This window comes from Nelumbo nucifera, chromosome 5 (genome assembly GCF_055504915.1).
Source record: "Nelumbo nucifera cultivar China Antique chromosome 5, China Antique-T2T, whole genome shotgun sequence".
In the NCBI taxonomy this organism is placed as follows: domain Eukaryota; kingdom Viridiplantae; phylum Streptophyta; class Magnoliopsida; order Proteales; family Nelumbonaceae; genus Nelumbo; species Nelumbo nucifera.
In genome coordinates, this window is record NC_142653.1 from 1,412,446 (window position 1) to 1,440,047 (window position 27,602).

The 27,602-nt window shown below is 38.9% G+C and overlaps 1 protein-coding gene across 2 annotated transcripts; it reads right to left on the minus strand.

Annotated features, from left to right (window-relative positions):
* Positions 1–1,448: 1,448 nt before the first annotated feature.
* LOC104603781 (uncharacterized) lies at positions 1,449–27,602 on the minus strand. Of its 2 annotated transcripts, none has more exons than XM_088888922.1 (13): positions 24,386–27,602; positions 22,143–23,301; positions 21,215–21,433; positions 20,902–21,131; positions 15,316–15,390; positions 13,342–13,413; positions 13,150–13,248; positions 12,936–13,007; positions 12,746–12,860; positions 12,132–12,200; positions 11,573–11,918; positions 10,088–10,199; positions 1,449–2,143 (listed from the first exon to the last, which is right to left on the minus strand). In XM_088888922.1, the coding sequence occupies exons 1-13, from the start codon at positions 24,530–24,532 to the stop codon at positions 1,712–1,714; spliced, it is 3,147 nt and encodes a 1,048-aa protein (XP_088745048.1). In that variant the 5' UTR covers positions 24,533–27,602; the 3' UTR covers positions 1,449–1,711. The 2 variants fall into 2 exon arrangements, with proteins under 2 accessions (XP_088745048.1, XP_010266212.1); XM_010267910.3 differs by having other exon boundaries at positions 26,997–27,601.

The window sequence follows — 27,602 nt, forward strand, 5'->3', positions numbered from 1 at the left end:
ACCATGTTCTCGTTAGACGTAAATAAACCAATTTTTTTTTTGGCTCCCTTTTCCCTAACCTATCGTCTTCTCCCTCTGCCCTATTCCTCCCATGGCTTACGGTAGTGAACTCCTCTTCTTAATCGAAGGCTACATGGAACTTAGCTCGGTTTGAAAGAAGCAATGAGCTCCAGTTGGTTTTTCAAACTGTTCTCTGGTGGCCCTGTTTGAAATGCAGGTATTCTTTGTTTCAAGAGATCAACGAATTGGAGAGAGGAAGTTGTTCGATTACAAGAGAAGTCCACCGTTATGTTAAATGGGAGAAGAGACTCAGTTTAGAAACATATATTCAATTGTTTAGTGGGATTTTCTTTTCTTTTTTAATATTATCGAATCATTTAATGGAGTGGGTTTAACGTCCATTCTCTTATGCTCGTACATAGGAACTTTGGATCCATGTCATAGGGCAGGTGTCTTCTGTGGTTTGTGGGGAGGCCGAAGTGGGTAACAGATCTAGATCTAAACCTATCTTATGAAGGTCGGTTTTGGTATAATTTCGAGGTTGCTTCCAAGGTGTACCTTTGGAACTATATATTATAGTAATAATATATAGTTCAAAATTTATGTTTATTGATTAAATAGATTAAAGAGTAATTTAATATATATACTACCATGCATATTTAATATATAATATAAAACTTATCATTATAATTTAGATTTTATAGATATTGCCTTTTACAATACTTATTATACACATTCAAATATTAAGTAAAAAAGATCAAGTGACTCAGTGATCAAATGAGACCATAGACTTTATAACTATGAAAAGCTTGGGTTTAAATTCAAACATCTTTAAATTATTTTATAATTAATTTCAAGACAAGTTCGATTCTAAGGCTGGTTTCACCAAAGCCAATCTTTCAAGCCGGTTTGGATAATAGGGTAAACACTTAGACGGACCCTAGAACTTGGAACCATACCTTATCCTGTAATAGACTGAGTAGGATAGTTTCAAAGCTGGTTCTCTTGGTTCCGGGTACATAACGTCAATACGACAGTGTATATTGTTTTTGATAGATGTACAATAATGTATTATTTAGTAAATTCAATTCGAAACAGGAAAAGATCTTAACGGAAAGGCCCATAGTGACCGTCCAGTTAAACGGTAGTTCAAGTCTTGAAAAACCTCCTTTTTTAATTATTTAAATGAGATACATCAAATACATGAGAAACTATCAACAAAGGATTAACGACTGTCCACTCAGACGAAGATAAAAAACAGTTCAACTAATAAAGTCTTGAAAAGCTCCCCTCCTTTTTACCAAAAAAAAAAACAGAAAAGCTCCTTCCTTTTTTAATAAAATGAGATACATCAAATACACAAGAAACTTTCGACAAAGGGGTAAAGAATATTAACTCCCCAAATATGAAAGATAAAAATATTGCAAATGAGACATCATACTCCAGAATAACTCCCGAAGCACAAATAATGAAGAATATATATATAATATAAAGATTATTCAAGAGGTGACCAGAAAAAAGGAAAAAAAAAAGGCAAAGATATTCATCCTGGAAAGCCCCCAAGAAAAAAAAAGAATCAAATATGCAGAGATACAGAAAGGAGTAAACTCCAAGGAGAATAATTGGAACCATCCAATCACTAGCGCGTGTAGCACACAAGGAGAAAGAATTGGCCATCATAACCACAAAAGAGCTTAAACTATTCTACTGGCTAGAAAGCACTCCAATTATCAGAAACCCTTCTTGTAGTTTGACTTTCTGATGAGGGCTTAAATGGCCCAGTTGAACCAAAAGGATCGGCCTCATCAAAAGATGAGAACCCTCGGCCATGGCCAAAGTTATTGGTGCTGCGAATGGAGTCAAACCTTGCAAGAGTCTCACGTTGTGCAAAAGGTCCACTGTCGTGCATACTGAAGGAATCAAACCTTGAAAGGTTGTCAAAGGAGTGGTCCCCTGCTTCACTGTACCTCGGCGAATTACCAGAGTTGAAGAGTGGGGTACTAGGAACAGAATCTCCGAAATTGAATGGGCTCTTCTTCTGGAACATGCTATCTGCCTGTGGGGACTCTGTTCTAATAGAGGTTAGACCAAAATCACTGGAGCCGAAGAAAGAATTTTCTCTATGACTCTCCTGGTCCAAGTCCTGAAAGTGAACATCAGTCAGAAGAACAAGCAAAAAAAAAAGGAATATAAGAACAGTAGACCCTATCTGCACAGCCAAGTGACCTGGGCACTGCCATGGGAGTACATGGTTAAGGAATTGATGCCATAATTTAAATTACAGTGTGGATCCATGCCGAGTGCATAGATGCAAATGAGAACTGCAAATTATTACTGTTTTTATTATTCCTATTATTATTATTATTATTATTATTATTATTATTATTATTATTTGGGGGTATTCTACTACTACTATTATTATTCAGGGCTACTCTACATTTTGAGTAAAAAGTCATCGATGTGAAAAATAGTGAAGATGTAGAAATAATACCTTCATACTATACCAGTCACCACCCCCTACACCCAGATTTTTTTTCAGTGAAAATGATTTTATTAAAAAAAATGTATGAGAATTAGTACATAGATTGGGTAGCCTCGGCCACCCCAATGTCCAATAACATTCCACCCAATATTTACTTTACATTCTTACAATATAGTCCAGAAACAGTGTTCCCTATTAGCCACTTGCTTTGCTAGCTAGTCCACAAACCCATTTGCAACTCTTGGAGTCCACTGAACTATTAACTAGATATCCCTTGTAATGTGCTTAATATTCTTGATCTCATTTCTGTATACCCATGGAGTCTTTCCATCCTGTTTTAGCCAGCTTATAATCACTTTGGAGTTGCCTTCAACAACCAACTTTCTCACACCTATTCCCATGGCTTTTTGTATTCCAAAGACCATTGCTTTTAGTTCAGCTGTAATGGAGTCCCCCCACCCAATAGGGCCGGAAAAGAGCCCCACTACACACCCCGTGTCATCTCTTATAACCCCACCAATTCCAGCCATGCCCGGATTGCCAAAACTGCTCCCATCAAAATTTAATTTGAGGAGACCAAATTCAGGAGGATCCCAACTCCTTACTACCTTCTTTTTTCCAGATGATGAGAATGCAACAGACCTCCAATTCCTGAGTATATCATCCACAGTAAAATCTGAGAATAAATCCATCAATTTTACCCATGAGATCACTTTTAACATAATCCCTTCTATCAGTAATTCCTTGCACCTTTTCTTTAATTAAAAAATTCTCTGATTTCTTTCCTCCCATAACATCCAAAGTACTGCAGTTCAGCTGTACTGCAGTCCGGTCTTACCAAGCTCACCGGGGTATCCCACCTGCACCCAAAGAGAGAAAAAAAACCAATCCCAGATGCTGCTGGCTATAGGACAGGAAACAAAAATATGAAGAGCAGTTTCACCATTAGATTCACACAAACAACACCAATTTGGTGATAGGCACCAGCTAGGCCTCTTCCTCTGCATCAGATGACAGGTGTTAATTGCACCATGGTAAACCTCCCAACAGAAAGCACCCACTTTAGGGGGGATAGGGCGACACCAGACTTCTCAGACTGGAAATTGGACCCAAGGTTGAAGAGATGTCAAGGTTTTGAAGAAGGACGCACAACTGAAAGCTCCAAGAGGATTAGAAATCAGATTCTAGTATCTTGCTTAGTAGGGTCAATAAAAATCCCGTCAAGCAGCTGAATAACCCCCCTACACCAAGATTATATGCCAGTAATGGATAATCTCAAAACAGGATCAATAAATGCACTAGCATGTACTATGTTTAATATGGATGCAAGTATGCAACAACTTGGATATAACCATGGTTAGACTTGAGGGAAAAACAGATGGAGCATTAAATGATCACAAAAAGACAAAAAACTCACAAGGGAGGCCCGTTGGAGATCTCCAAGAGAGCAAGGGAGGAAATTCAGGGGAGTCTCTATAAGTGCAACCATTGGAGGATGTAACACCATCACCTCCTCTGGATACCAAAGATAACTGGTGCTAAGAGATTAAATCCCACCCACCACCTGCAACAAGAGCTTAAGGGCTCAGAGGGGCTTTAAAGGGACCAGCAACTGAGAGCCTGAGACTTTTGCAGTCTGTTCTGAACCTATTGAAAACACTACAGCCATTAAAGCAGAATTATCATCTCTCTTCTTCAAGGCCTAAAGATAGGGTATTCTTTGGGCTGAGAATATTTGAGTTATGAGACTTGATGTGGTTATACGTTGGTTGGCATTCAATTGGAAGACTCGTGGACCCTTAGACACAACATTCAAGAGACAAGATTCTTAGCAAAGAGGTTTATCATCTCACTCTCTTGAGAATCCAAGATCAGCCACCTATCTAGATGATAGTCTTGAGTTCCTGCTCAACTCAGGAGTTAGCTTCGAGGGTGACTCAACCTCCTTTGAGAAGAAGAGAGAGGAATTGGAAGGAAAACTCAATGATATGATTCCATTTCTTCAAATTAGTTTCTTCCAGATCTCATCTTAACCATCTGATGTGGCTTCCTGTAATAGACATATCGAATGGGTGCTCTTCTAGATGTTGGGATGGGATCAGAAGGACCTGGGCCTGTAGGTGCAGCATTCTGGGCCTGACTTGGGTTTGCCACTGCTGGAGGATCTGGTGGGCTGGCTTAGGTTCTATCAACTCTTCCCCCCTCCCCCCTCTCCCACCTCAAGCACAACCTTGTCTTCAAGGTTGAGATGAGGGAATTGTTTATAGAATTGTAAACAAGGTTCCCAATTCACATCTTCTGCTGCCAAATTGGATCAACGTACTAAAGCCTGCTCACCTGCTTGCCTTGCTTGGCCCAATGGAAGTTGGTAGTTTGCTCTGACTAGATTAGAAGCTAAAATCTGGTAGTGTGGAACTGACTATCACAGTAGGGTTCAAAGATCTCTTCTGAAGACTGGATGCAGCTTGGAGAATGGGGGTAAATCCACTCTGTGGTTAACTTCTCCAATTCTTGTTGATCTGAGGAGCAAGTTTCTGCCAGGCTCGCTTAGCTATTGTGATCTGTCTATAAGGCTGCAGTTTCAGGTAAACCATATCTACAACTTGATATTCTAATGAACAATGCTTTTTTTTTTATCAATAACACCAGCTTCATTAAATTAAAAGAAAAGAGGGAATATGGGTACAAAAGGGGAGATAAAATATCTTAGCTCCCAAAAAACAGACTCCCTATTCACTCCTTGCTTGGCCAACCCATCTGCAAATGAGTTGGCACTCCTCTTCACCCAGCTGTACTGAATCTCAATGTCCCTACCCAGCCATAAGAACTGTTTTTTTTCATTGTTAAAGTTCCACAAACCACTGTCCTCTGTCTTCAACCAACTAACCACCACCTTCGAATCACCTTCCAGGATCAAACGGCTGATATTTAATTCCTTTGCTCTTCGAATTCCTTCAAGTGCTGCAAGGATCTCAGCCCTAAGAGAGTCACCTTCTCCAATAGGGCCAGAGAATAAAGCAATAACAATCCCTTCCTCATTCCTGAAGACTCCTCCAAACCCAAAGGGCCCTGGATTCCTTACACTGCTGCCATCAAAATTCAGCTTTATAAAGTTCGAGGGGGGAGGGGACCAAAACGGACAAAGAGTCCTCTTGCATCTAGCATTGGAAGCAATCTCTTTCAGTTTCTTAGCAAGTCATCCACAGGAAAATCTGAAAACAACTCCAAAGATTTTAACCAGTGGACAGCCCTTAAAAGGATTCAATCTAACAATTCTTGCAATGTTCTTTCCTTGTCGGAAAAAATGCGCGAGTTTCTTTCTTCCCAGAATGACCAGCATACCGCTGCCCTAATACACCTCCACATAGTCTTCCCTCGCTTCCTAGGCCAACTGAAAAAAGAAGGAGAAAACAAACCTTGGACAGTCTCCGGAGGATACCAAGAACACCCAAAACGGGAGAAAGCCCACTCCCAAACAGTTTTAGCAGCCTTACAAGAGATCATGAGGTGGTAGCCAGATTCCCTATCAGCTTTACAAAGAGCACATCTATTAGGAAGTAGACAATAGTTGGGTCTCTTTCTCTGAAGTAAGTCTAAAGTGTTGATTCTTTCCGGGAAAATTTCCCAACAAAAAAAACCAACCCGAGGAGGAATAGGCCTGCTCCAAATTTCCTTAACCGGAAAGGACAACCCAAAGGGGATAGGAGGCTGAGTTAAGGTTTCAAAGAATGAAGCACAAGAAAAGGTACTAGAGCTAGAATGGGTCCAAAATCTGGTGTCTTCCTTGGCAGGGTTTAGGAAGACAATCTCAAGGGAGGCTAGCAAAGTTACCAAGCTATTCAAATGAACAATGCTTGTTATCATAAAAAGCTTTCATCTGTTGTTGAGCCTTGGGCAGGTGGACCTTGAGAGACTTCAGGACTTCATCCCTTGTCCTGAGCTGCTCATCAACTTCAATAACACTGATGCTCCTCTTTAATAAGGAAAAATAGAAGGTGGGTCCCATCCATATAATGCTTTGAATGGAGTGGTACCCATGGTACTGTGAAAAGTGAATTCGGATTATCTGAATGCTTTATCTCACCACCTGCTAAAGAAAAATGAAATACAGACAACACCCTATATCAAGTCAATAAGGGAACAAAAAGACCCAACTCTCCACAAGCTTAATTAGAACCTTCTTTACTTCTCCTGCTAGCTTTCTTTGGCTACTTCACCTTCTTAGTAGGCCAAACAGTCTTTCCAGTGGTCTTTTGGGCTTCTTAAAGGTTGGAAGACCAAAATTCAGTCTTTCTCCATTTGGCAATAAAAGGCAAAAAGCCAGAAAGACCTATGCCCTAAAAAGCTCACAGAAGCCCAAAATAGCCAAAAATCTAGAAGCTCCAAATGAAGCTTCCTGTCCTTTGCACCAGAAATCTTTCATTTAACAGGTCTGTAGACCATAGTAAAGTAGGATACTTAACAAACAGTCTATTATCTTTAAAGACAAGACCTCAAAGGTTCATTACATCTTTTGGCCATCTAGGCTGTCAGAAGATCGTCATAAAAAGACTTGCCAAATGGAACCTTAGTCTTGCAAACACTTTTGAGACCTAGATTGTTTGATGAGTTCTCTAACTATTGAATCTTCTAACAGCATTAGGCTTCTTCTTCATGACCATAAGTGTCTTTTAACCACCACTAATCCTTTCTAGTTCCAACACCGTAATTCTCTTAAAAAACTAATCCTGCTCCAACTCCTCCTTTTCCTATACGACCCATCCCACCTTTTTGATGAAACTCTGGCCTTGAGTTGACATCATTCTCTTCGGCACCCACACTAAAATCTCCTTTATCCTGCAAAGGCATCGGGTGTCTTTCTTCCAATACATTAACCTAGCAAAATCCCCCCTCCAAGAATATGTAACCTTGATGCTTTACAAACTTCCACTTCTAATTTCAGCACCTTTTATAGATCTACTGCCCCTTCACTTTCACGAGTCTCGTGACTCTTGTCTAACCTCATCTTCTTGATTTCCTTCTCCTTACTCTTTGGAATCACACTCAACATTGTCATTAAGAGGTCTTATTCTATATTTTCTGTTGTAGACCTTAGCAGAAGTCGCATCGCTCCCAACATTAGTCAACCTAGCTGCTTCTTCTCCTACTGCAACCTCCTCTTAACCTCCTCTTTGAACTAGACTTAGTTGCCTCCATCGATCCAAAAGTAAACTGATCAACCTTATTGTTAGCCACCTCCCCTATTACTTGCCCCTCCTCTTCACTTACCCACTCACCCTTCTTTTTTCTTGTACTTTCTCCCCTTTGTCTCCTATACTTAATTTGCCAACCTCCCCCTTGTGTGTGTCTCACTCACTTCACTGCAAAGATCAACCTCAAATTCTTCCTCTCTATTTTTTTTTCTTTTTTTATCAATAACTGCATAATTTATTAAAGAAAGGTAGAAAGGATTCATAGTATAGAAACCTCCATCTCTAATTTCACCAACTCCCCCCCCGCTAAATTACTTGATTTGCCAACCTCCCCACTTGTATGTGTCTCACTCAAATCCTTCACTAGAATCATTACCCCCTCCAACTCCAATCCATGGTGCTCACATGCGTCAACCACGTCCCCATCTAAAGCCAACACCTCACCTTTATTTTGATTGAGCCAAGCTTGCATGTCAGACAACAATTGGCACCCAACATTACCCCCACCCCCTCCTCGTCTACAGCCTCTGTTGAGCCACTGGAATGATCTGAAGCACCTTTTCCGAAGCTCCTTCATTAGAATAGGCACTCTCCAACCCTACTCATTTGCCTTTGCTTACCTACCTTCTACACCAACCTTATTACCACGAGGACAATCACATACCTTAGATTTGCAAGCAGACAATTTACTCTCTACAAGTTGAAAGAATCTCCTTGGATATCAAATTCCTGGCATCGTTCTTCACACAATCAACAGCTTCCAAAACTTCCATCCCAGAGCTAGAATCTTCAACATAGCATTGCCCACGATAGAACTTAAAACCCTCCCACCTAATGAGCCCAAAGCTCTAACTGCATTCTCAGATTTATTCAAGACTTGTTGAACAACCTGTGGTCCATGCTTCCTTAGTTCCTTGCATGTCCAAGATCATTAAGGTCCACCTCCTGAACAACCGGCCCAAACTCCAATCAAGATCGACCTAGTACATCCAATTTTCTTTAATAAGTAAAGAAAGACTTTTGATGACTCTTTGGATACCTCCCATGCTCCACATGTCCCCATCTTCAATTAAATTCCCCGACTTCTCAACTTCTTCAAGTAGCAAAATTCCAAAAGACTGTCATCTTCAACCTCAAAAACATCCTGATTGTCTCGACTCTTCTCATTCTTCCGCCATGAAATTCCTCCCCAACCAACAGCTACTCCCAAGACCATCTCATGGGCATCTCACCTTCAACCACGACTCTGAGAACATAACACTTGCCCACAAAGAGGAGATTAATCAAATCTGCAGTTTGACAAAGCGATTGCACTTCAACAAAGATTCTTGCTGCAAAAAGATTTTTCCATGTTCTAGTGCACTGATCAATTTTTCTAAATATTCCACATGCATCAACAATTGATTTAAATGTTTGTAAACACCAGACATGAAGTGGTATACCATAGACATACATTCAAAGTTTCAAACTAACCGAGAGCCACTAATATCTCTTAAAGCTCCAACCAAACAGATCAACAATCTAAACATGTCTGGCACCTCCTCTGCTTTGATTCCCATCTCAGCCACCAGTTTTCTTACTTCAACTTTATTTTTGGTTCTCCAAACAGAAATCACCCACTCTTCCAAAACCTCAGCTTCTGGCTCAAGAGTTAACAAAACAACCCACCAAGCAAGACTTGAACAGCCTGAATCGGTTAGAAATATTAACCTCAACCTCCATTGTCATTGTCATTATGAAGCCAAAAAAAACCCTCCATTGTCATTATTAATCTGAGTCGGTCAGAAACATGATAAATTACCTTTTTCAACTTGTACACCTTACCATACTCCCCTTGTGCTCTCCTTGATAAGTGTCCCTTAATAACTCATAATAATTATTGTAATGTTATTACTACTGCTACATATTATAATAATTTTTTCACATGCAATTGCTCTATTAAATACTTATTGTCTTTTAGTGTTGTGTTTGAAATATTTAAGTTAATTGACTTACAATGTTATTGTTTTTAGATATTATGATGTGCTACCTTTGGATAGGAAACTTAGTGTCATTAGTAAAGAGAAGTGCTATACGCCACATGTTCACCTCGATGCTTTGACACTCATATGCTCATCTTTTCATATTAATTAAGAGAAAATCTTTCTTGCCTATACATGCTTATGTGCTTGGAGTAGTGGATGTGTGTGATATATAAATGAAAAAATAGTAGCTGGATGAATGTAAATGAAAAGGGAAAATCAAGACCCCATGCAGTAAAAAAGATAGCTATTACATGATATATATAGATCCTTGTTCGACACTTTTGAATGAAACACCTTAACCTTATACTTTACCTCTTCAAAAAGGAAAAAAAAATCAAGATTGTATTCCAAAAACAGTTTGGATCAAACATCTGGATGTGCAGACTTACCTTGTTAAAGTTCCATACAGAATCACTGTCATCATTTGTGTCAAAGGTGCCCCAGGTAGGTTCATCAAAACTTTTGTCCCCAGAAACCATAGATTCAGAACCACCATGATCACTGCACAAGTAATAACTACAGACTCAGCTTATCCTTGCAAGTCATGAACAAAGCTGTATATGCAAAAGATAACACCTGGACAAACAACCAGGAATCCCCCACACCAGTTAAGTTGGATAGATTCTTTGGTGTCATCCCAGTGGGAGGAAAGATTCCCTGATGTTACACAGGAAACTCTTTCTCAGCTGGCTTTTGACCATATGCCGATTAAACCAAGTTGCAACAGGTTGGCATATAAGGTTCATCCTTTCAGATTTGAACACTTGTGGCTTGAAGAGGAAGCTTTGTTGGATTATTGGAGAACTGGTGGCAGTCTATGGAGTTTGTTCGATTGGCCAGCCATATTTTCAGCAGGAAACCAAAGAGGTAGAAATAAAGACCAAAAAGAGGAGGTAAAGTGACCTTCAAAGTTGTTTAAGTTCAGGAGTGTATTACTAAGATCAGTAAGTTCAGTAAAGTGGCCATTTCTTTCTTATTTGTTTTAAGGTGGTATCAGGATTGAAGGTATTCAAAAGAGAGAGATGTTTGTAACGGGGAAGAGGACAAAGGTGGCAGACTTGGTGGAGGTGTAGGGTGTGGTGTGGGGAAGTTGCTCACAAGATATTTGGGCCTGCCCTTGGGTACCAGGAGTAAGTCAAATAACATTGGAGCTCCAATGATGGAAAGATTTGATAGAAAATTGGCCTCGAACTGGGGTGGTTTGGGATGCAAGGGAAGTGAGCATTGGCTAAGGAGCTGGGATCTCATTCTCTGTCAATGCAGTTTCGGAACAGGAATTGTTTTGATTGGTTATTGTCTTCTGCGTATGGGCCTTTGGGGGACAATCAGAGGGAAGTAATATGGGAAGAACTAAAATGGGGCTAGTGGAGATTTTATCATCTTTGTATCCATAATTAATACAATACCTTATCTTTTCAAAAGAAGGAAAAAAAAAGTTAATTCCAATTGTAGGTCAGTCAAAGATGCACATGCCACACATCATATTTATGCATGTGCAGATGCAGGTAAATCAATATATGTATGTGCACTTCCACATGAAACTTAATCCATCATCCAAGCCTTATCCCAACTATATGGGGTTGGCTACATGAATCCTGTTCCACCATCCCATTGTTAAAACGATTAGTGCTTAAACCATTTCTTATTATTTCTACCCAATTCCGTTTTGGTCTACCTGTAGCCCTTCTAGCCCCTTCAACTTGTAATGAATCACTTCTTATGGGTGCTGTTGAAAGTCTTCTATGCACGTGACCAAACCATTTTAAGTCTATTTTCTCTCATTTTATCACCTATTGGACAACATAGCCTTGCGTAGAAGTGTACAAAAATCATAGCAAACGGAGAAAAGCTATATATATGAAGCAAATCCTAACCTCTGGTATCCTTTAGCACGGGGTGAACCATCTGCCCCAATGTTCTTTCCAGAATGGGTATCAGGAAAGTCTTGGTATGTGCTTTCAAATGTGCTCCTTCCTGCAGGGCTACCCGGTGGGCTTCTTGCTGAACCATCTTCACTTTGAGCATATGCTGATCCAAACTCATAGACTTGCTCACCTACACCTGTAGGCTTTTCTGGCTTAATATCAACATTTAGGGATGAAGCTGCAGAAAAACTCTCATCTTCAGAAATGTTCTCTTTGAAAATTGATGTTGACTTTGGTTTGGGTGGTGCTATGACATTTTGTACATCAAGACTAAGCTCCTTGACAAATGTGAATCCTGAAATAAGAAAAAAAAACATGTTATAACATAGATTATAATTAAGGCAGTACATTCTTCTACACTATTTGAAAATGATCTGATTTTACTACTTGTTCAAAATGAGAAGGGAAACATTAAGTCCAAGATGGGAACCACAGCCACAAAATTCCCAAATATAGCACTTGGCACCAAGGAGCATACATGTTGCACATGCCAAAGATCAGATCATACCTTCATCTTCAAACTTATCCCAATCTTCATCCCAAACAGCTGCCCCCTCTTGGATGCCAGGTTGCCAGCCTTAAAGAAGACAAAAAGAAATGAGGAAAAAACATCAAGAAGTTAAATATGAGTACAACTGTACAAATCTATATTCATAACATGGAAATCCTGGAAGATATTGCTGAAACACTGATCTCCACATTTTCATCATCACCAATACAAGTAACAGTATAAAAGTCAAACATGAAAAAGCTTATCTTTCCTACTAGATGTCTTTAGTACATTCTTGAACTACAAGGAAGAACATAAAAATCAAGATTGGAACTTTAGAATTTATAATTAAGCATAAAATGAAATATGAAGGTCAAACAGCTCCAACACTTGGATCAATGATTCCAACTGTATATAGATTTAAGGAACGAAAGATCCAATAATTCATACATAAATCCGAAATGTTGTTTGATCGACAAGGTCCAAAACATGATACAAGGTAAGGTTATAGAGAAAAGAGAATACCTAGAGGCCTATTCGAAACAACAAAATTTCCAGGATGACCCAGACATCCGAGTGAAAGAGGTTAGAGGAATAATGAGATCAAAGAAACAACAAGATGGTGAATGTACCAAGTGGAAGCTCAATGAGTGTAGTTGGCTTAACATGTAATCCGTGTTTCTTGCAACGCTCATTTAAACCCTTTGCCAGCTCCTCTAGGTCTGATTGGATGCGATCAGCACGAACCTTTACAAGCAAGCAAAGAACCGTACTCAGACAAATTTCCATATGCTCTAAATTGATTGATCATCTTTGAATTACCTGAAGAATACCATCTGCACTGCCACCTTGTTCCATTTTGACAATTGCCTGATATAATTCCATTTTCCTCTCCTACAAACAAATCAATTTTTTTTACCATAATCACCTGAATGGAGACTTGATAAAAGAATTATTGTCTAGGACATTTAGACAAGCTCAGACAGCAGGGACCATTTCCTGACCATCAATCAATGAAGCAATCTAGTTGAGATACCTGAACTTCACGAAAGGTAGCCTCCTCAATGGTTAATTTAGATGCTATTTCTCCTACTTGCTTGTACTTCTCTTCATATTTTTTAGCTAGTGACTCGGCCTGAGAAAACAAAGCTCCCATTATGCTAATATATATAAAAAAAAAATACCCTGATAGATGAGAGATATACAACCATGTCTTGAAATCAGATACCTCACGTTTATCAGCAGCAGCCCTTTCAGTTATCTCATTAAGTCGATTATCACATCGGCTTTTGTATAAAACCTAATACCAAATTAAAATCAGTTTAAAAATTAATTGAAAAGCAAAAGGCATTATGCAACTTAGTCAGAGGGAGAGAAAACCATTGTCAACATTAATCAGGAATTCAGGATATATGCATGAAGGTAAGAGGTACAAACATTTCCTGGTTACCCAACTTACCCTGGGTACCTATAGAATATACAAAATTGTAAGAACAATTCCTTTCTGCTTGTAACCTAGAATGCTTGACCTACAGTTGTATCAGTGGGCCAAGGGCACAGAGAGCCTTTGCACTGGCTGATAATTATACAGTAGAGTTTAGAAGACATTCTCAAATGTTGTGACTTATCCAGTAGAAATGCCCCAGTCTCATACGTATGTGTCTTGGCACTGTGGCAATGTCCTTTCTGGACAATGTTAGTGGTGGCTGTGGTGCCTAAGATATGATCATAGTCTTTCTACCATAGTTGTCAAGGCGTCTAGGTGATTGTAGGTGACAGTGGAGTGCCCAGTCACCTAGGAGATAAGATTTTCATAGAAAAAAATAAAATAAAATTTACCTAGTTCTCTAGTTTTGTATACCATTCAGCATGCATATTAAATGAAAAAATAGTGATTCTCTTTTTAAGAACATTGCATTTCCTCTCAAAACATGGCATATCATTATATCTAGGACAATAGTATTTCAAATATATTAATTTCAATAGTTTCAAAAATAATACTAATATAATAAGCATTTTAATAGAGCAATTTCATATCAAAACACTTGGATCTTTTTTTATCAATAAAATAACAGAATTATATTCAAAAAAAGGAATTATGTAAGTACAAAAAGGGAGAGGCAAACTCTCTTAATCTCCCTAAATCATATGCAGAAAAAAGAAAAAAATACAACATAGCCCAAAACATATGATTCCTTCCCATTCCCCGTTTAACCAACGTATCAGCAAAGCAGTTAGCATCTCTCTTAATCCAGTTCATGTAGACTTCCATTCCTTGTGTGAGATGCCTAAACTTTCTTTTCTCATTAATGCATTCTGATCACCCCATCTCCTCCTTTTGGAGCAAAACCCTTGCATCTTTTAAATTTGAATAATACAACTTTAAAACAATGTATAAATGATATATATAATATATAATAGAATGTAATAATACACATAGTAGTAACAAATAGCAATGCAAATGATATTACAATAAGGTGTCTGCTTGTCATTCTTTTTGCCAACCATGAACACCACCATAAGATTTTGAGAAGCATGTTAATTTAATCACAGCTGAGTGCCAGTCATTTGGAAAACCACCTCAATCCCTCCAAAAATAAAAAAGCACCTCGGTATCTATCAGTCATGTGACCTGCAGACAGGTATGTTGGTGCCACTCATGTATCCTGAGGCTCAATTTGTCACTCATGCAAATTTAAAGCAAAAATGTTCAATAAGTTACCTGCAGGTTCTAATCTCAAATGATCTTTAAGAAAACCATTTTAAGTTTCAGTCAATTTATCAAGATTCTGATGCTATAGTCCAGACCTTACAGGAATTATCTGATCACAACCCACTGCAGTAGTACAGTTCAAAGAAAATCAGCATAATGTTGTCCAATTGACAAATCCCTTATTATTAGGAGAGTTCCTTCAAATAAGGCTAACAATGTGGATCTACACACAACCAAAGTTACCAAGGTACAAGTGTGACCCTCAAAACTTGAATTGATTATCTGATGGGAAAACTCAGTAACTAATATGAGTTTTTCTTTGAATCATCAATAATACTAATTATTGGTAAGTAATGTATTCGAGTCCCAAAAAGAATGGACTTCAAGCAAGCTTTGAAAATAATAAAGTAAACTAAACAGCACCTAGAGGAGAGTGCATATCAATAGAAAGGAGAATAACTCCCAAAACAGGAAGGAGAAACCACTCACAAGCTCCTGCATTTTACTGCGGTAGAATTCAATCTTCTCTTTTGAATCTAGAATCACCTTCTCCGATTCTTCCACCTTCAATTTACAATAGGACAGATAGATCAGATAGAGAAATTAGATGCTACAAAGGAAACTTCAAACCAAAAGAATATTTTCATTAATTTTACTAAGTTTATATCCTTGCCATATTTCAATATCATTAATGGCATAAATTTCCTATTAAAACTACTATACAAGAAGCAAATACAACACTTACCTATATACATGTTGGCTTTAACTAAAGTCACTAATACTGGATTATAGTGTTGCTAGAGACTAGAAACAAGGCACCAAGACAACAGAGAATATTGATTATATGGATTTTTGTCAAAGGCAAGATATTGGCAACAAGGCACTGCCAACTTCCAAGAATGCACTATATTAAATTGGGGTTTCATCTTGACAATATTTGGTCACTTGTGTAGTATATAGAAGCAATATTTGGTCACTTGTGTAGTACATGGGGCAGACTATGTAAATCTTGTCTTGCCACTTCACTCCATCAAAGGGAGATGTCCTCCACTAAATTGTGAATCATCTGGATCTTTTTCACCCCCTCCGTCCATGGCCTTGGCTTTTCCCCTAGCCCTTCTAGAACTCTGGCTTTGTACAGATCAATCTTTCTTACTGGTATAGTGTGCATTCTTCAAAGCACCCGCAAACACCATTTCAACCTACCTTTCATCATTTTGTAACCTAGAGAAGCTATTTTCATCTCCACTACACTCATAAATATGCTGCTTTATGAACTACTGATATAGAGGCAGTATTCCCCTAGCTCTGTGAGCTAACCTATATAGCCCCCCCCCCCCCCCCCTGCGGATCATTGTTTGCCTTTTAGCTAAGAAATCAATAACTGTATTAGCACATCTTAAATCCATGAAAAAGAAGCTCCCAAGCCCAAGGTGCAGGCTAGAGATCATGAAGTACAGACATAAGATAAGGGATCGTGGATGTTCAGATGTCATGTACCTCTTAACTATAAAGATGCACTGGTCGATGGAGATTCAGAGGTAATCATTTCATGGATAAGGAACAAGAAAGCATGACTGTGCCCTGGAGGTACAGACATATGATAAGGGAAATCATAAAACTGACATGGAAGACCAGAGATGAACACTGTACTGGGGATCATGCCCCCTCCCTTGTTTTATTCCCATCCAGGGATTATTGTAATTGAGAGAGAGTAACAGTGGGATTAGCTCTCCAATAAATTCTGATCAGTTACCACTACCACCACCACCCCATTATCTAAGCCTTGTACCAACAACATTTGGGGTTGGCTACATGAATCCTGTTTTGCCATATCCATTTTTAAATTATGAGCCCTTAATCATTCCTTACTACTTCAATCCATGCCCTTTTTGGTCTGCCCCTAGCTCTTCTAGCTCCTAGAACATGTAGCAGATCACTTTTTTGTATGGGTGCTGTAGGTGTTCTCTGCAGTGACCAAACCATTTTAGTCTACTTCAATTCATATTATCACCTATTGGAGCTACTCCAAGGTTCCTCTGAATGAGTTCATTTTTTACTCTGTCATTTCTAGTTTTTTTATAGTAAAATAAAAATTTATTAAGAAGAGAGAAGAAAATACAATATGATATGTGACAGTTAAAGAGCCTCAAAAAAACAAACCTTCAACCAAAGAACCCCAATCAAAACCAAAAATCAATACCTTTCCCCATAACCTTTTTTATCATGGCTCAATAAACACAACCAAAACAAATTCACCAATTAACCCATTGACAATAACACACACCCAAAACAAGCTCAGCAATTAACCCATTAATCATACCCTTGTTCGCTTAAACCTCTTCAAACTCCTTTTCTGCCTCCACTCCTTCCTCCAAATCTTTTGAATCATTGCCTTCTTTCTTTCTATTTTCTAGCTCCAGTAAGGCTTTTCTTTCAAACTCTCCCTCCCAAAAAGAACAAACCTATCAATTTACTGACTTGAACTTCCACTTCAACCACCCACCTTCTCCACCTCCAACCTCCCCCCCAATTCTACAATCTTACTTGATCCAGCACAACATCTGACTCTTCCTCTTGTCTTCTTCCTTTTCACTCCTAGAATCTGCACCCTCCCTCAGGTTAACCTGAGTTTTCCCCCTTTCCTCCTTGCTCCTCAAACAATTCTCCTGCTCTGATAATACTTGATTTCCATGGTCATAACCCTTCTGGTTCTTTTATTTTACTTTTATCATCTTTCTGAACACTTTTAAATTTGTTACAAAATCCTGCACCGATGAAACCTTCTTTCAAGCATGAAAACACTTTGGTTACATGAACAACTTTTGATTGGTAAATTGTTTTTCTTATAAGTAATTTTCGATTGGCAAATTCTTACAAGAGCAAATGCTTTTAGTTATAAACCAAATGCATGAACATCAACTTCAAGCAACTCAAAGCAAATGAGCAAACTGCCCTAACTCTGTCACTTAACTTGCACCTAAATATAAGGTAAATATAAGGTAGTAAAACTTGTCAAATTGGCTTGGGAATAGGAAATATTTCACTTAGGAAGGATCACCTAATTAATTGGGATCAAGTTAGAAAGCCCAAGGATAAAGAGGGTTTGGGAATAGGAAATATTTCACTTAGGAACTCAGCTCTGCTAGGAAAATGGTTGTGGAGGTTCCCTTTTGAGAGAGATAGACTGTGGCACAAAGTCATTGCGAGTATCCATGGTTTAGAAGGGAATGGTTGGGATGCAAAAGTTGCCCCTCATGTATCCTCTTGTTCTCCTTGGAAAGCTATCCATGAAATTTATCCATCTTTCCTTAATTCCATTCGGTTTGATGTGGGTCAGGGCAATAAAGTTCGTTTCTGGGAAGATCTTTGGATGGGAGATAGTCCACTAAAAGACCTTTTTCCTAACCTATACTCTTTGTCAAACTTAAAAGGGAAAACAATGTCTTTTGGGTAATCCTGGCCCAAGTGGGATCAATTGGAATCTGGGTTTCAGAAGGGGCCTAAGTGAAAATGAATGTGCATCTTTAATTCACTTGTTGGATATTCTAGGACAAGTTCTTTTGGACCCGTCGTTGGAGGATTCCAGAATTTGGAAAGGCTCCACAAATGGCCTCTTCTTTTGCTCCTCTTTCTTTAATGTCCTTGCCTCACCTAGCAACCCGGCTGGGGACTTCCCTGTAAAAGAAATTTGGAGTAAGCCTATTCCCCCAAAAATTCAAGCCTTTTGTTGGGAAATTTTCCTTGGTAAGGTTAATGCATGTGATATGCTGCAGAAAAGAAGGCCTTTTGCTTGCCTTTCTCCTCACATGTGCTCCCTTTGTAAGGAAAGTGGTGAGACCTTTATCATGTTCTTTTGTGCATCATGTTTGGGATTCTTTTTGTCTTCTCTTTGGTTGCAGGTGGGTTTCCCCTCAAGATGTGGTAGGTCTTTTTAACCGTGACTTTTTGAGGTAATCAAAGAAAAAAAGGGAAGGTTATGTGGAAAGCTACAAAGGCAGCTATTTGTTGGGTGATATGGAAAGAAAGGAATAACAGAATATTCTTACAAAAGAGTAGAACCACGGAGGAGGTGATTGACACAATCGAAGTTAAAGTAGCCCATTGGGTAAGTTCTATGCATATATTCCAAGAGTTCTCAGTCACAGACATTATATGATCCTAGAAAAAAGTAGCACAATCTTCAAGAGTGAAAGAGAGTAAGGATGGAATGGAAACCTCCAAATGGTAACAGAATTAAATTGAATTTTGATGGAACTTCATTTGGGAATCCGAGATTGTCAGGTATCGGGGGAGTAATCAGAAATTATGAAGGGAGGATATTAGCACTATTCTTTGGACCTATTGGCATAGGCAACTCTCCAAAAGCTGAGGTAATGGCATTGCTACAAGGATTGAAGATAGCCAAGCAACTAGGAATGAGGCAAATTAAGGTTGAAGGGGATTCCAAGGTGATCATCTCTTGGGCTAATAACAATAGAACTACTCTGTGGACCTTCAAACAAGTGATAAGGGAAGTGGAAAAGGTTTCAAGGGAGATAGAAGCAGAATTCAAATGGGTTAGAAAGAGTGCAAATGGGCTAGCTGATTATCTTGCTAAACAAGGGGCTTTGAGGTAACAACTGTTTTGGGCTGCATTGTAAAGGGGACAGAAATATGTATTTGTGTGAGACTTCTTGCTCCATACACATCGTTGTAAAACTTCTTAAATCTAATTTCAATTAAAAGTTTCCTTTGATGATCAAAAAAAAAAAAAAAAACTTGTCAAATTGGCTTGATTTTGATGCCACTAGAAAAGCCATCCACTTGCCTGTGCAACAAACCCAAGATTTGCACAATTTGGATATTAACTAAGGTGATTATGGGCAAGTTAAGAGTTTGCAATAGGAATATAGGATTTCCTACTTTTCAGTTCTTTGAGTTTTTTAATTATATTTTGTTGGCTTTAAAATGTATTTTTGTAGGTGTTGGTTTCAGAAGTAATTATACCATAGAAGATATGGTAAAAAACTGTAATGGGTAAAGTTTGTCCACAAAAAGATCTCTTTTGGTTGCAACCAACCTAAAAGACATATTTTGTTATCAAAAGAAATAGAAGGCCAAGTGTTTGTCCTCAAAAGGATCTGTTTAGACTCTTTATAGAACAAAAATAGGTAATTAGCATCTTCCTTTGCTTCAAAACACATAGTTACTTGCCAAGTTGATATCTGTCTTTAGTTAATCTTGAGCTAACATCTTTCCGAGAGTCATCCATAATTCCATACAAATGCTTTTACTTTAGGGAAATGGGATTACCCCATATCTTTTCTTAGCCCAAAGTTTGAAGCAATCTCATGCCTTCTCTGATTTCTGTTTGCAGCTGGATTCCACACAAGTTGACACCTTGACCCCTTCTTGCCCTATAATAATGTGTAATGGTGCAGCTCTTTGATGTATGCATAATCTATAAAGGTGAGGGCATGTGTCATACAAATTTTCCAACTAAACACCAAGCATCTTCCATAACCTAAACCCGTACCCACTTTGGAGGCACAACCAGAATTAAACTTATTGGGATCCTTTGTTGTTTGCTTCCATACACACAATTCAGATGTTCTTTCTAGCAGTCTTGTGTCCCACCTAAAATTGTACTCTCAATATTTCTCCACCATCACCCTCAAGGCACTTGCTACTGCTGCCAAATGGCTACAACCAAGCGTCTTATCCACCAACCTAGTGTTAAGAAAATAAGGTTTTGTAAGGGGGAAAAAAAGAAAAGGGGATTCCTAAAGAAGAGAATATAAAGAAAATCTAAGAAACAAACAACTAAAACCTATTAGAGGGAACTCTGGTGCAACTCAGTGGATTACAAATGCAACAATAAAACAGTTAAGTTAATCTTTCATCTGCCAATCCAAGAGCTGGTTACTTGGTTAGATTACCACTCAATGAATCAATTATAGCCACTCACTTCTTTCATAAAATGGGACTAAATGCCAAGGGAAGGGAAGGGAGACCAAGCAAGAAGCAAGACTATGTGAGTACATCACTCAAACAAACAAGATGATTAGTAAAACATGGAGGGGGAAGAAATGCCTTTTTGTCTGCTTCTGTTGCCTCTTGGAACTTCGAGTTTAATGAATTCTGTTCCTCTTTACTGAGTTGGTTAACAAGGTTCTTCTCCAATACTGGCACTCCTGAATTTTGCTGACTGGGTTGTCCCCTCTCATCAGCTTGAGAGGGCATAGGAACTTGCATTGGTGGCCTAACACTACCTGCAGGCCTGATTGTCTGTGGAGCAGGCATCCTTTGCTGTTGTTGAAAACCTAACCACGAACAGGAAAGGATAAAAAATCCAGAAAGATTTGTTTATGATTATAAAGAAATGGTTTACAATGTGAAAGAATACCAGCAGTGGATCCCCAAGCTGCAGTTCCATATCCAGAAGGTGGTTGACCTGTGATGGACAAGAGTTTCTCATCGAACATGATACTGCTTGGTAGTGCTGCTGGTAGAGGACGGCCTTCCCTGTAACGCTCCATTAAGTAGAGTGCAGTACAGAACTCTTTCAAAGATAACATGCTATCATTATCCTGATCAGATAAGTCCCAGACCTGCTTTAAGACCTCTGACAATTGCCAACAGTAATAACATAAGCACATTATTATTATAGAACACAATAACAGCCATTTCATATTTTATGCTTACCACATGTCGAGGGGAAATATTAAATTGTTATTGAAGTTCCAAGCAACATGTAATTTGCACAAAAAGATCTAGGAAAAGAACATAATAGAAGCAAAGATAGCATAAGACCACATTTTGACACCATGACATACAATTAAACATGCAGGGGAAAAAAGGGAAATTGAAACACGGGCACAGACAAAGCAAACCATAAGTTTGTGAGCTGTTCACTAGCCATCTGATAATGGAACAAATTATCAGTGCAAATTGCAATGCATTATAGTTCAAACATCAATAGTAATGAAAACAATAAAAAACAGAGCAGCCTGCAGCATTACACATTCTTCAATAGAATCCATTGATCAGATGGGCATTATTGCCCAGTGTCTGTGTAGATCCATGCATTGTGCAAAGGGGCTACAAGGTCACCCAAGGTTAGGCAACCAAATGAATGGTGTAGATCCACCTCTTGTGTGACAGACTATAGAGCTTAAAATTGCAGCATTGAACCTAGATAAGAAAATCTGCCTTGTAAGAGCATACTGGTAGACTTTGATTTCAAACGCACTAAGTGCATTAGTCAGTTAATATCGTGATTATCATAGAAAACATAAACCTCAAAATTAAATAAATCAACAAAAGCTATCTACCTCTTGGGAGTCTCCAACTCAAAAACAGGTTGCGGGCCTGTTCCCCAGTGATTTTTCCATCTCTATCAGTATCTACCTCCACAAATACTTTTGTGTATTTCTGAATATCAGATTGAGTCATCTTTGGCCAGGGAAGATGCGACTGGCTGGGAGCAGAATTGCCAGAACTAACCGAAATTCCTGATGAAATAAATGCAGAGTTCTGTGTTGAAACCTGCTGATTTTGTTTCTCCAGTGACTGGGGCTGCTGAAGCTGACCACCTGCAGGTTGAGTCATGAATGGACTCTGCAAAGAGTCAAGTGGCCCCTGTGTAACTGGTGGCTGAGGCCCTTTGGACACTGGAACTATGGCAGATGACATAGGTACACTGCTTGCAGAAAATGTAGGTGCAGAGGAATCTTTTTTTGCAGAGAACACATCTCCTCCGAAACCCGTGTCAGAAGTAAACCCGTTTCCAGAAACTACCAATGCTTTAGAATCCTTAGCTACAGGTTGGAGTGATGCTAAGACCTGATCTTGTGGTTTTGGTGCAACTGAAGTTGTAAGCCCAGAGGTACCGGGTGGCATGGAAGGTGGTAATCCTGAAGGTGCCAGTCCAAATCCACCCTGACTTGCGGAGGGAGAAATCCCCCTATTAGAAATTTGTGAGGTTGCTATCGCTGGAGCTCCACTGATCCTTCCACCAAGCCAATCAGTTGAGACATTTGAGTTTGGAGGGCGTGGGCCTGCTAGAGTTCCTGTCCCAGGGTACCCTTGACCAGTGACCCCTGGTGTAGTAAGTGAAGCAGAACCAGCAGGCATAGCTTGTTGTGGCCTCATGAACTGATTGTCCTGAAGAGGGAAAAACTGCTGGTTCATAATTGCATTTGGAATACCTTGTGGGCCTCTGGAGGCAACATTCTGGGATGAAGTAGGTGCAACTGCACCAATCTGAGGAGAAGGCACAGCTGTCATATTACTGATCTGAGGTGCAGATGTGCCTCCAAGGTTTATCTGGGGTGCAGGGATTTTAGCTGCAGCTGGACCATATAATGCTGCCTTTACAATATCTGGGGTTAATTCTCTCTTACTTTGTGCAACAGTAACTAATTTGAGAGCATTATAGAACTCTGCCCTACCAAGAAAACCACTCTGGTTCTGATCAGCATGCATCCATATCTGCAGAACAATAATGAATTAATAAGCTGGAGAACATCATTAAAAACATTTACCACAAGCAAAGTATAAACTCACAAGTTTCAATTTTGCAAGTAAAAACCAAATATCTAGACATCAGTTACATGAGATCCATAGGATAATATCATATTCATATCCATGAGATCCATGTACAAAGAGTAGGTTGGCAATACCACATAATTTCAAGATGTTGCTTTTGATGTGTATATACATCAAAACGTCAAATAGGCCAGTCAATGATACCCAAAAATCCAAGGCCCAATCCGAGATCCGATCCAATTATCTTGGATTCAGATGATGTATTTATGTAATCGGATCATATTCGAATTTTACAATCTGCATCTGATTAATAATCGGATCGGATTCAGATTGACCCCACCCGATCCAATTAAAATCCGGATCTGATTATATTATAATATTTATTGATTTTAAAATTAAAGCAGGGTGGGATTACATCCGAATCCAAAATGAGTCCATTAGGATTTGAATTCAAATCCAATCAGATTTTAGATCAGATTCGGATGCAAGTTTTCAGTAATCAGACATATTCGGATTTTGTTGAATCTGATCTGAAAGTGATCCAATTACAGCCGTAACGTCAAACAAAAGGTTGTGTTCACTCCAAAGTCATATATGTTAGTCAGTATACATATGCATATTGCAGAACTAGCTCAGTGTATACTTTATGGTAGATAGGCTGGCTAGTTAATGTAATGTAAAGCAATGCTGTTGGGCTAGCCTCAGCTAGTCTCTTCTTCGCATCCTATACTTTGTTTCAATTTTTTTAATGAAGTTATCCGTTACTAATAAAAAACGAACATTGTTAAATCAGTGAGATTTACAATTTGAATTGAATGGGAACCATAGTGATTAAAATCCTACCACTGAAACCCTTTTTATTGCAGAACTATCTCATGATTCCTTTTTTTTTTGAGGAAAAAGGTAACTTGCATTAAGGAAAAAACATGTGTGTGAGAAGATGTACACAGAAAAGCAAAGAGAAAAAGCCCAACCAAAATCAGGGCATCAAAAGATCGTCACACAAAAAACTTCTATGCACCCCCACCTTAGCAAGACCATCAGCAACCAAATTTGAGTCCTTTGGGATCCACTGAAAGACAGAATGCAGAATCTGAGCTACGTCTTGAGCCTCAGTGAAAAAATGAGAGTCTCCATGGTGCACCCTCAGAAAGACCCAACCAAGTGACCACATTAGCTGAATCTCCAAGCACCAATAAGGATGAAAGATCAAGCTGTATAGCTATATGAATCCCGGTTAATTATTGATCAAAAAAAAAATATGAATCCCGGTTAATACATATAAAACCTCCACCTTTGTGGTATCTGCAGTACCAATTGGCCACTAAAGGGCCACAGCACAGCGCCATCGGGAGATAGCAGCACCCCCACCAATACCAGTGGAGCCAGGATTGCCAAACGAGCTGTGATCAAAATGAAGCCTCACCTCATACCAGTCAAAAGCATGATACAGCATCTTTATCTCTCCTAATGCCACTAGGCTGTATGTAACAAGGAAGATTTTCTGTTGAGGTCATCCAAAGAGATGTCTTGAAAATTGAAATTCTTCCTCACTGAAGCCTAAGAGTTACACAGCAGGAAAAGTCTAGACTCAAGCACCGGTTCCTCTCATCCCAAATCGCCCACATAACTGCATGTGGGATAACGCTATAGTAGAGTTTCCCAAACTTCCAAAAGCACTTGATTCTTTTTTTTTTTTATCAGCCACTTGATTCATAATTTGAACCCCATGAAACCTTACAACTCATGCAACTCAATAGGATTCAAAGCCAACAAGCTAATTATAGAACCAGTTATTTCCTCTAGTTTCTAAACTTAGGTCAAGGGGAGACCGTATCAATTAGGTTGTTGAATTTTGGTGTTTTTTTCAACAAGAAAACTACCAAATAGGAGAACAAAAATAAGAAATAGAATTGGTATTTTTTTCAATTAAAAAACGACCAGAGTAAGGAAATAGCAGATTAAGGCTGTAATCAGCCCCAAATGGGAGAATAAAAACAAGATGAAGTGAGAGAAGATTGGGCTGGGTGAAGAAATCCCTATAGCTTCTCCACTTGTTGCAGAAAAAATAAACAAGAAGAAAAAGAGTGCTTTCTTAATAAGATTGTCCAATATTTGATTACCTTCACTGAAGTTCAACCTTTTGTACCAAAACCTACTAGGAATAAATCCTAACCACTGTCTCGTTTTCTATAAGCTGGATTTTGGACAATCGAAACAGCACAAATAAAGTTGGGCAAAAATACCAATATGGTTTACATAATTGGGCTAAAAAACTGTTAAGAAAACTGATTCATTAACTGAAGCCCAACCTTCCATACCAAAACCCTAATAGGAATAAATCCTAACAAGTCATTTCCTGTAAGCTGGAATATTGACCATCAAAACAGCAGAAGTTGGGATAAACCACAAATAAGACTGATAATAACAACTTAAAACTCACAGGACACTTGAAGCTCGAATGACTTCACTCAGAAGCCAAAACTCATACCTTTATTTTAAACTAAGATTCTAATGACTAGAATAACAAAAACAGCAAGACATATTTTTCTTAAATCTAATATATGCAACTGAGTCACCAAAGAAATGAACATGCATTCATCCATACTTGATAAATTCCAAACCTGACATTTGCCGTTTCTGTCATTTCTAGCTCAAAGAATAATCAAGTACGTGCAGAAGAAGAGAATATCAAAAACTTCAAACAAAACTCAGATTCAGTCCTCACAAAACGGTGTTCACACCATACTCACAGCCAATTGCAACCATGTATTGGGAATATCTCCTTAGTCCTTACTTGTATGTTTTTATTTATGGGGAGATATTCTCAATGCACAACTGCAAGTAGCTGTGAGTACTGTGTGAGCACCTTTTTGTGGGGACTGAATCCCATCTCCTTCAAACACTTTCAAGGCTGCATTGGATATTCATTTTTTTCTTTTCATTTTTTAACCAGTAGTTTGGAAATTTTTCCCTTTTATCATTCGGGAGAAGATGTTCTAATTCAGATTCCAGATGCTAATAAGATCATTGCAATACATGTAGCAATTTGGCATGGATCCATTGCAAGGTCTATATGGAGCACTACCGTATTTGCAATTGACTACCCATCAAAGAGTAAAAGCCAACTAAGTATGGACACAATTTTTTTAAGAAGTATTCTATTGTATCCCTTTTGGTCAAAAAATGCATCAGCCTATGTGCATCAAGGTACTATACATTGGGAATTTACAATACAGGAACTCGCTGAAAGGGACTTTGGATCACTAGCCATCTGAAGAGAGTGCCCTTCAATCTCCTTAGAACTAAGGACAGAATTGTTTTGGACTTTCATTGTATTCCATGCAAAATAATTTAAAAATCCAATCAGAAAGACCTCTTAAGAAAGTAAATCTCTTGATCTAGTACAATAACATGTTTCCATAGTTCCATAATCATCCATATTCCAAATGCATGGGAACTTTCATTTCTACAGCAAAAAGTGCTCTACTGACACTAGAACAAATAAACACACACAGCACTTAGATCCCAAAAACCCATTCAACCCGATCTAGAGAACCATATTATAATATCAAAGTTCAATAAGATGAAAATTGGATAGACAGAGACAATTTTAAGAAGGAAAGCATTAATAGTACCTGTGCGAGGACTTGTTTTGGCAAATTTGAACCTTGGAAGAAGGCAACGGCTTCAGCTCCGCTTATCCTCCCATCCCGATCCAAATCAGCTCTTCGAAAATAAGTATCAAACATATCCACGTTCGGTGCTTGGTTTTGGCCCGCCATTTCAACAACCACACCTTAATCGAATTTCACAGAATTCACAGATCAGCTCTCGGTGCGAAGCCAAACAGACAGTTCAAACAGCAAACGAATCCAAGCAATTTGGACCAAAGAACAGAGACAGAGGGGAGAGAGAGAGAGGGCCCAAAACTCAAGGTCCTCTAGTCGACGTTCGGACAGAGGACAAAATGAGGGTTTATAAGATCCCAGTTGTAAGGAACCGCTGGAGAGACGAACAAAAGGGTTTTGCTGGTTGGATCGAAATATTGTATAGGGTAGATCGATGACAGATGATGACGGATGATTGAAGGAATTGGGTTTTGCGTAGATTTTGGCGGCTTTGGACACAGATATACCAGAAAAATGAGATCCCCCTCAGAAATGCATCCTCGGTCGAGGCGTGGACATTCCTCGCTCGATCGAGATTCGAGAGAGGACGGGACGGGACTGTAACCCGGCGGA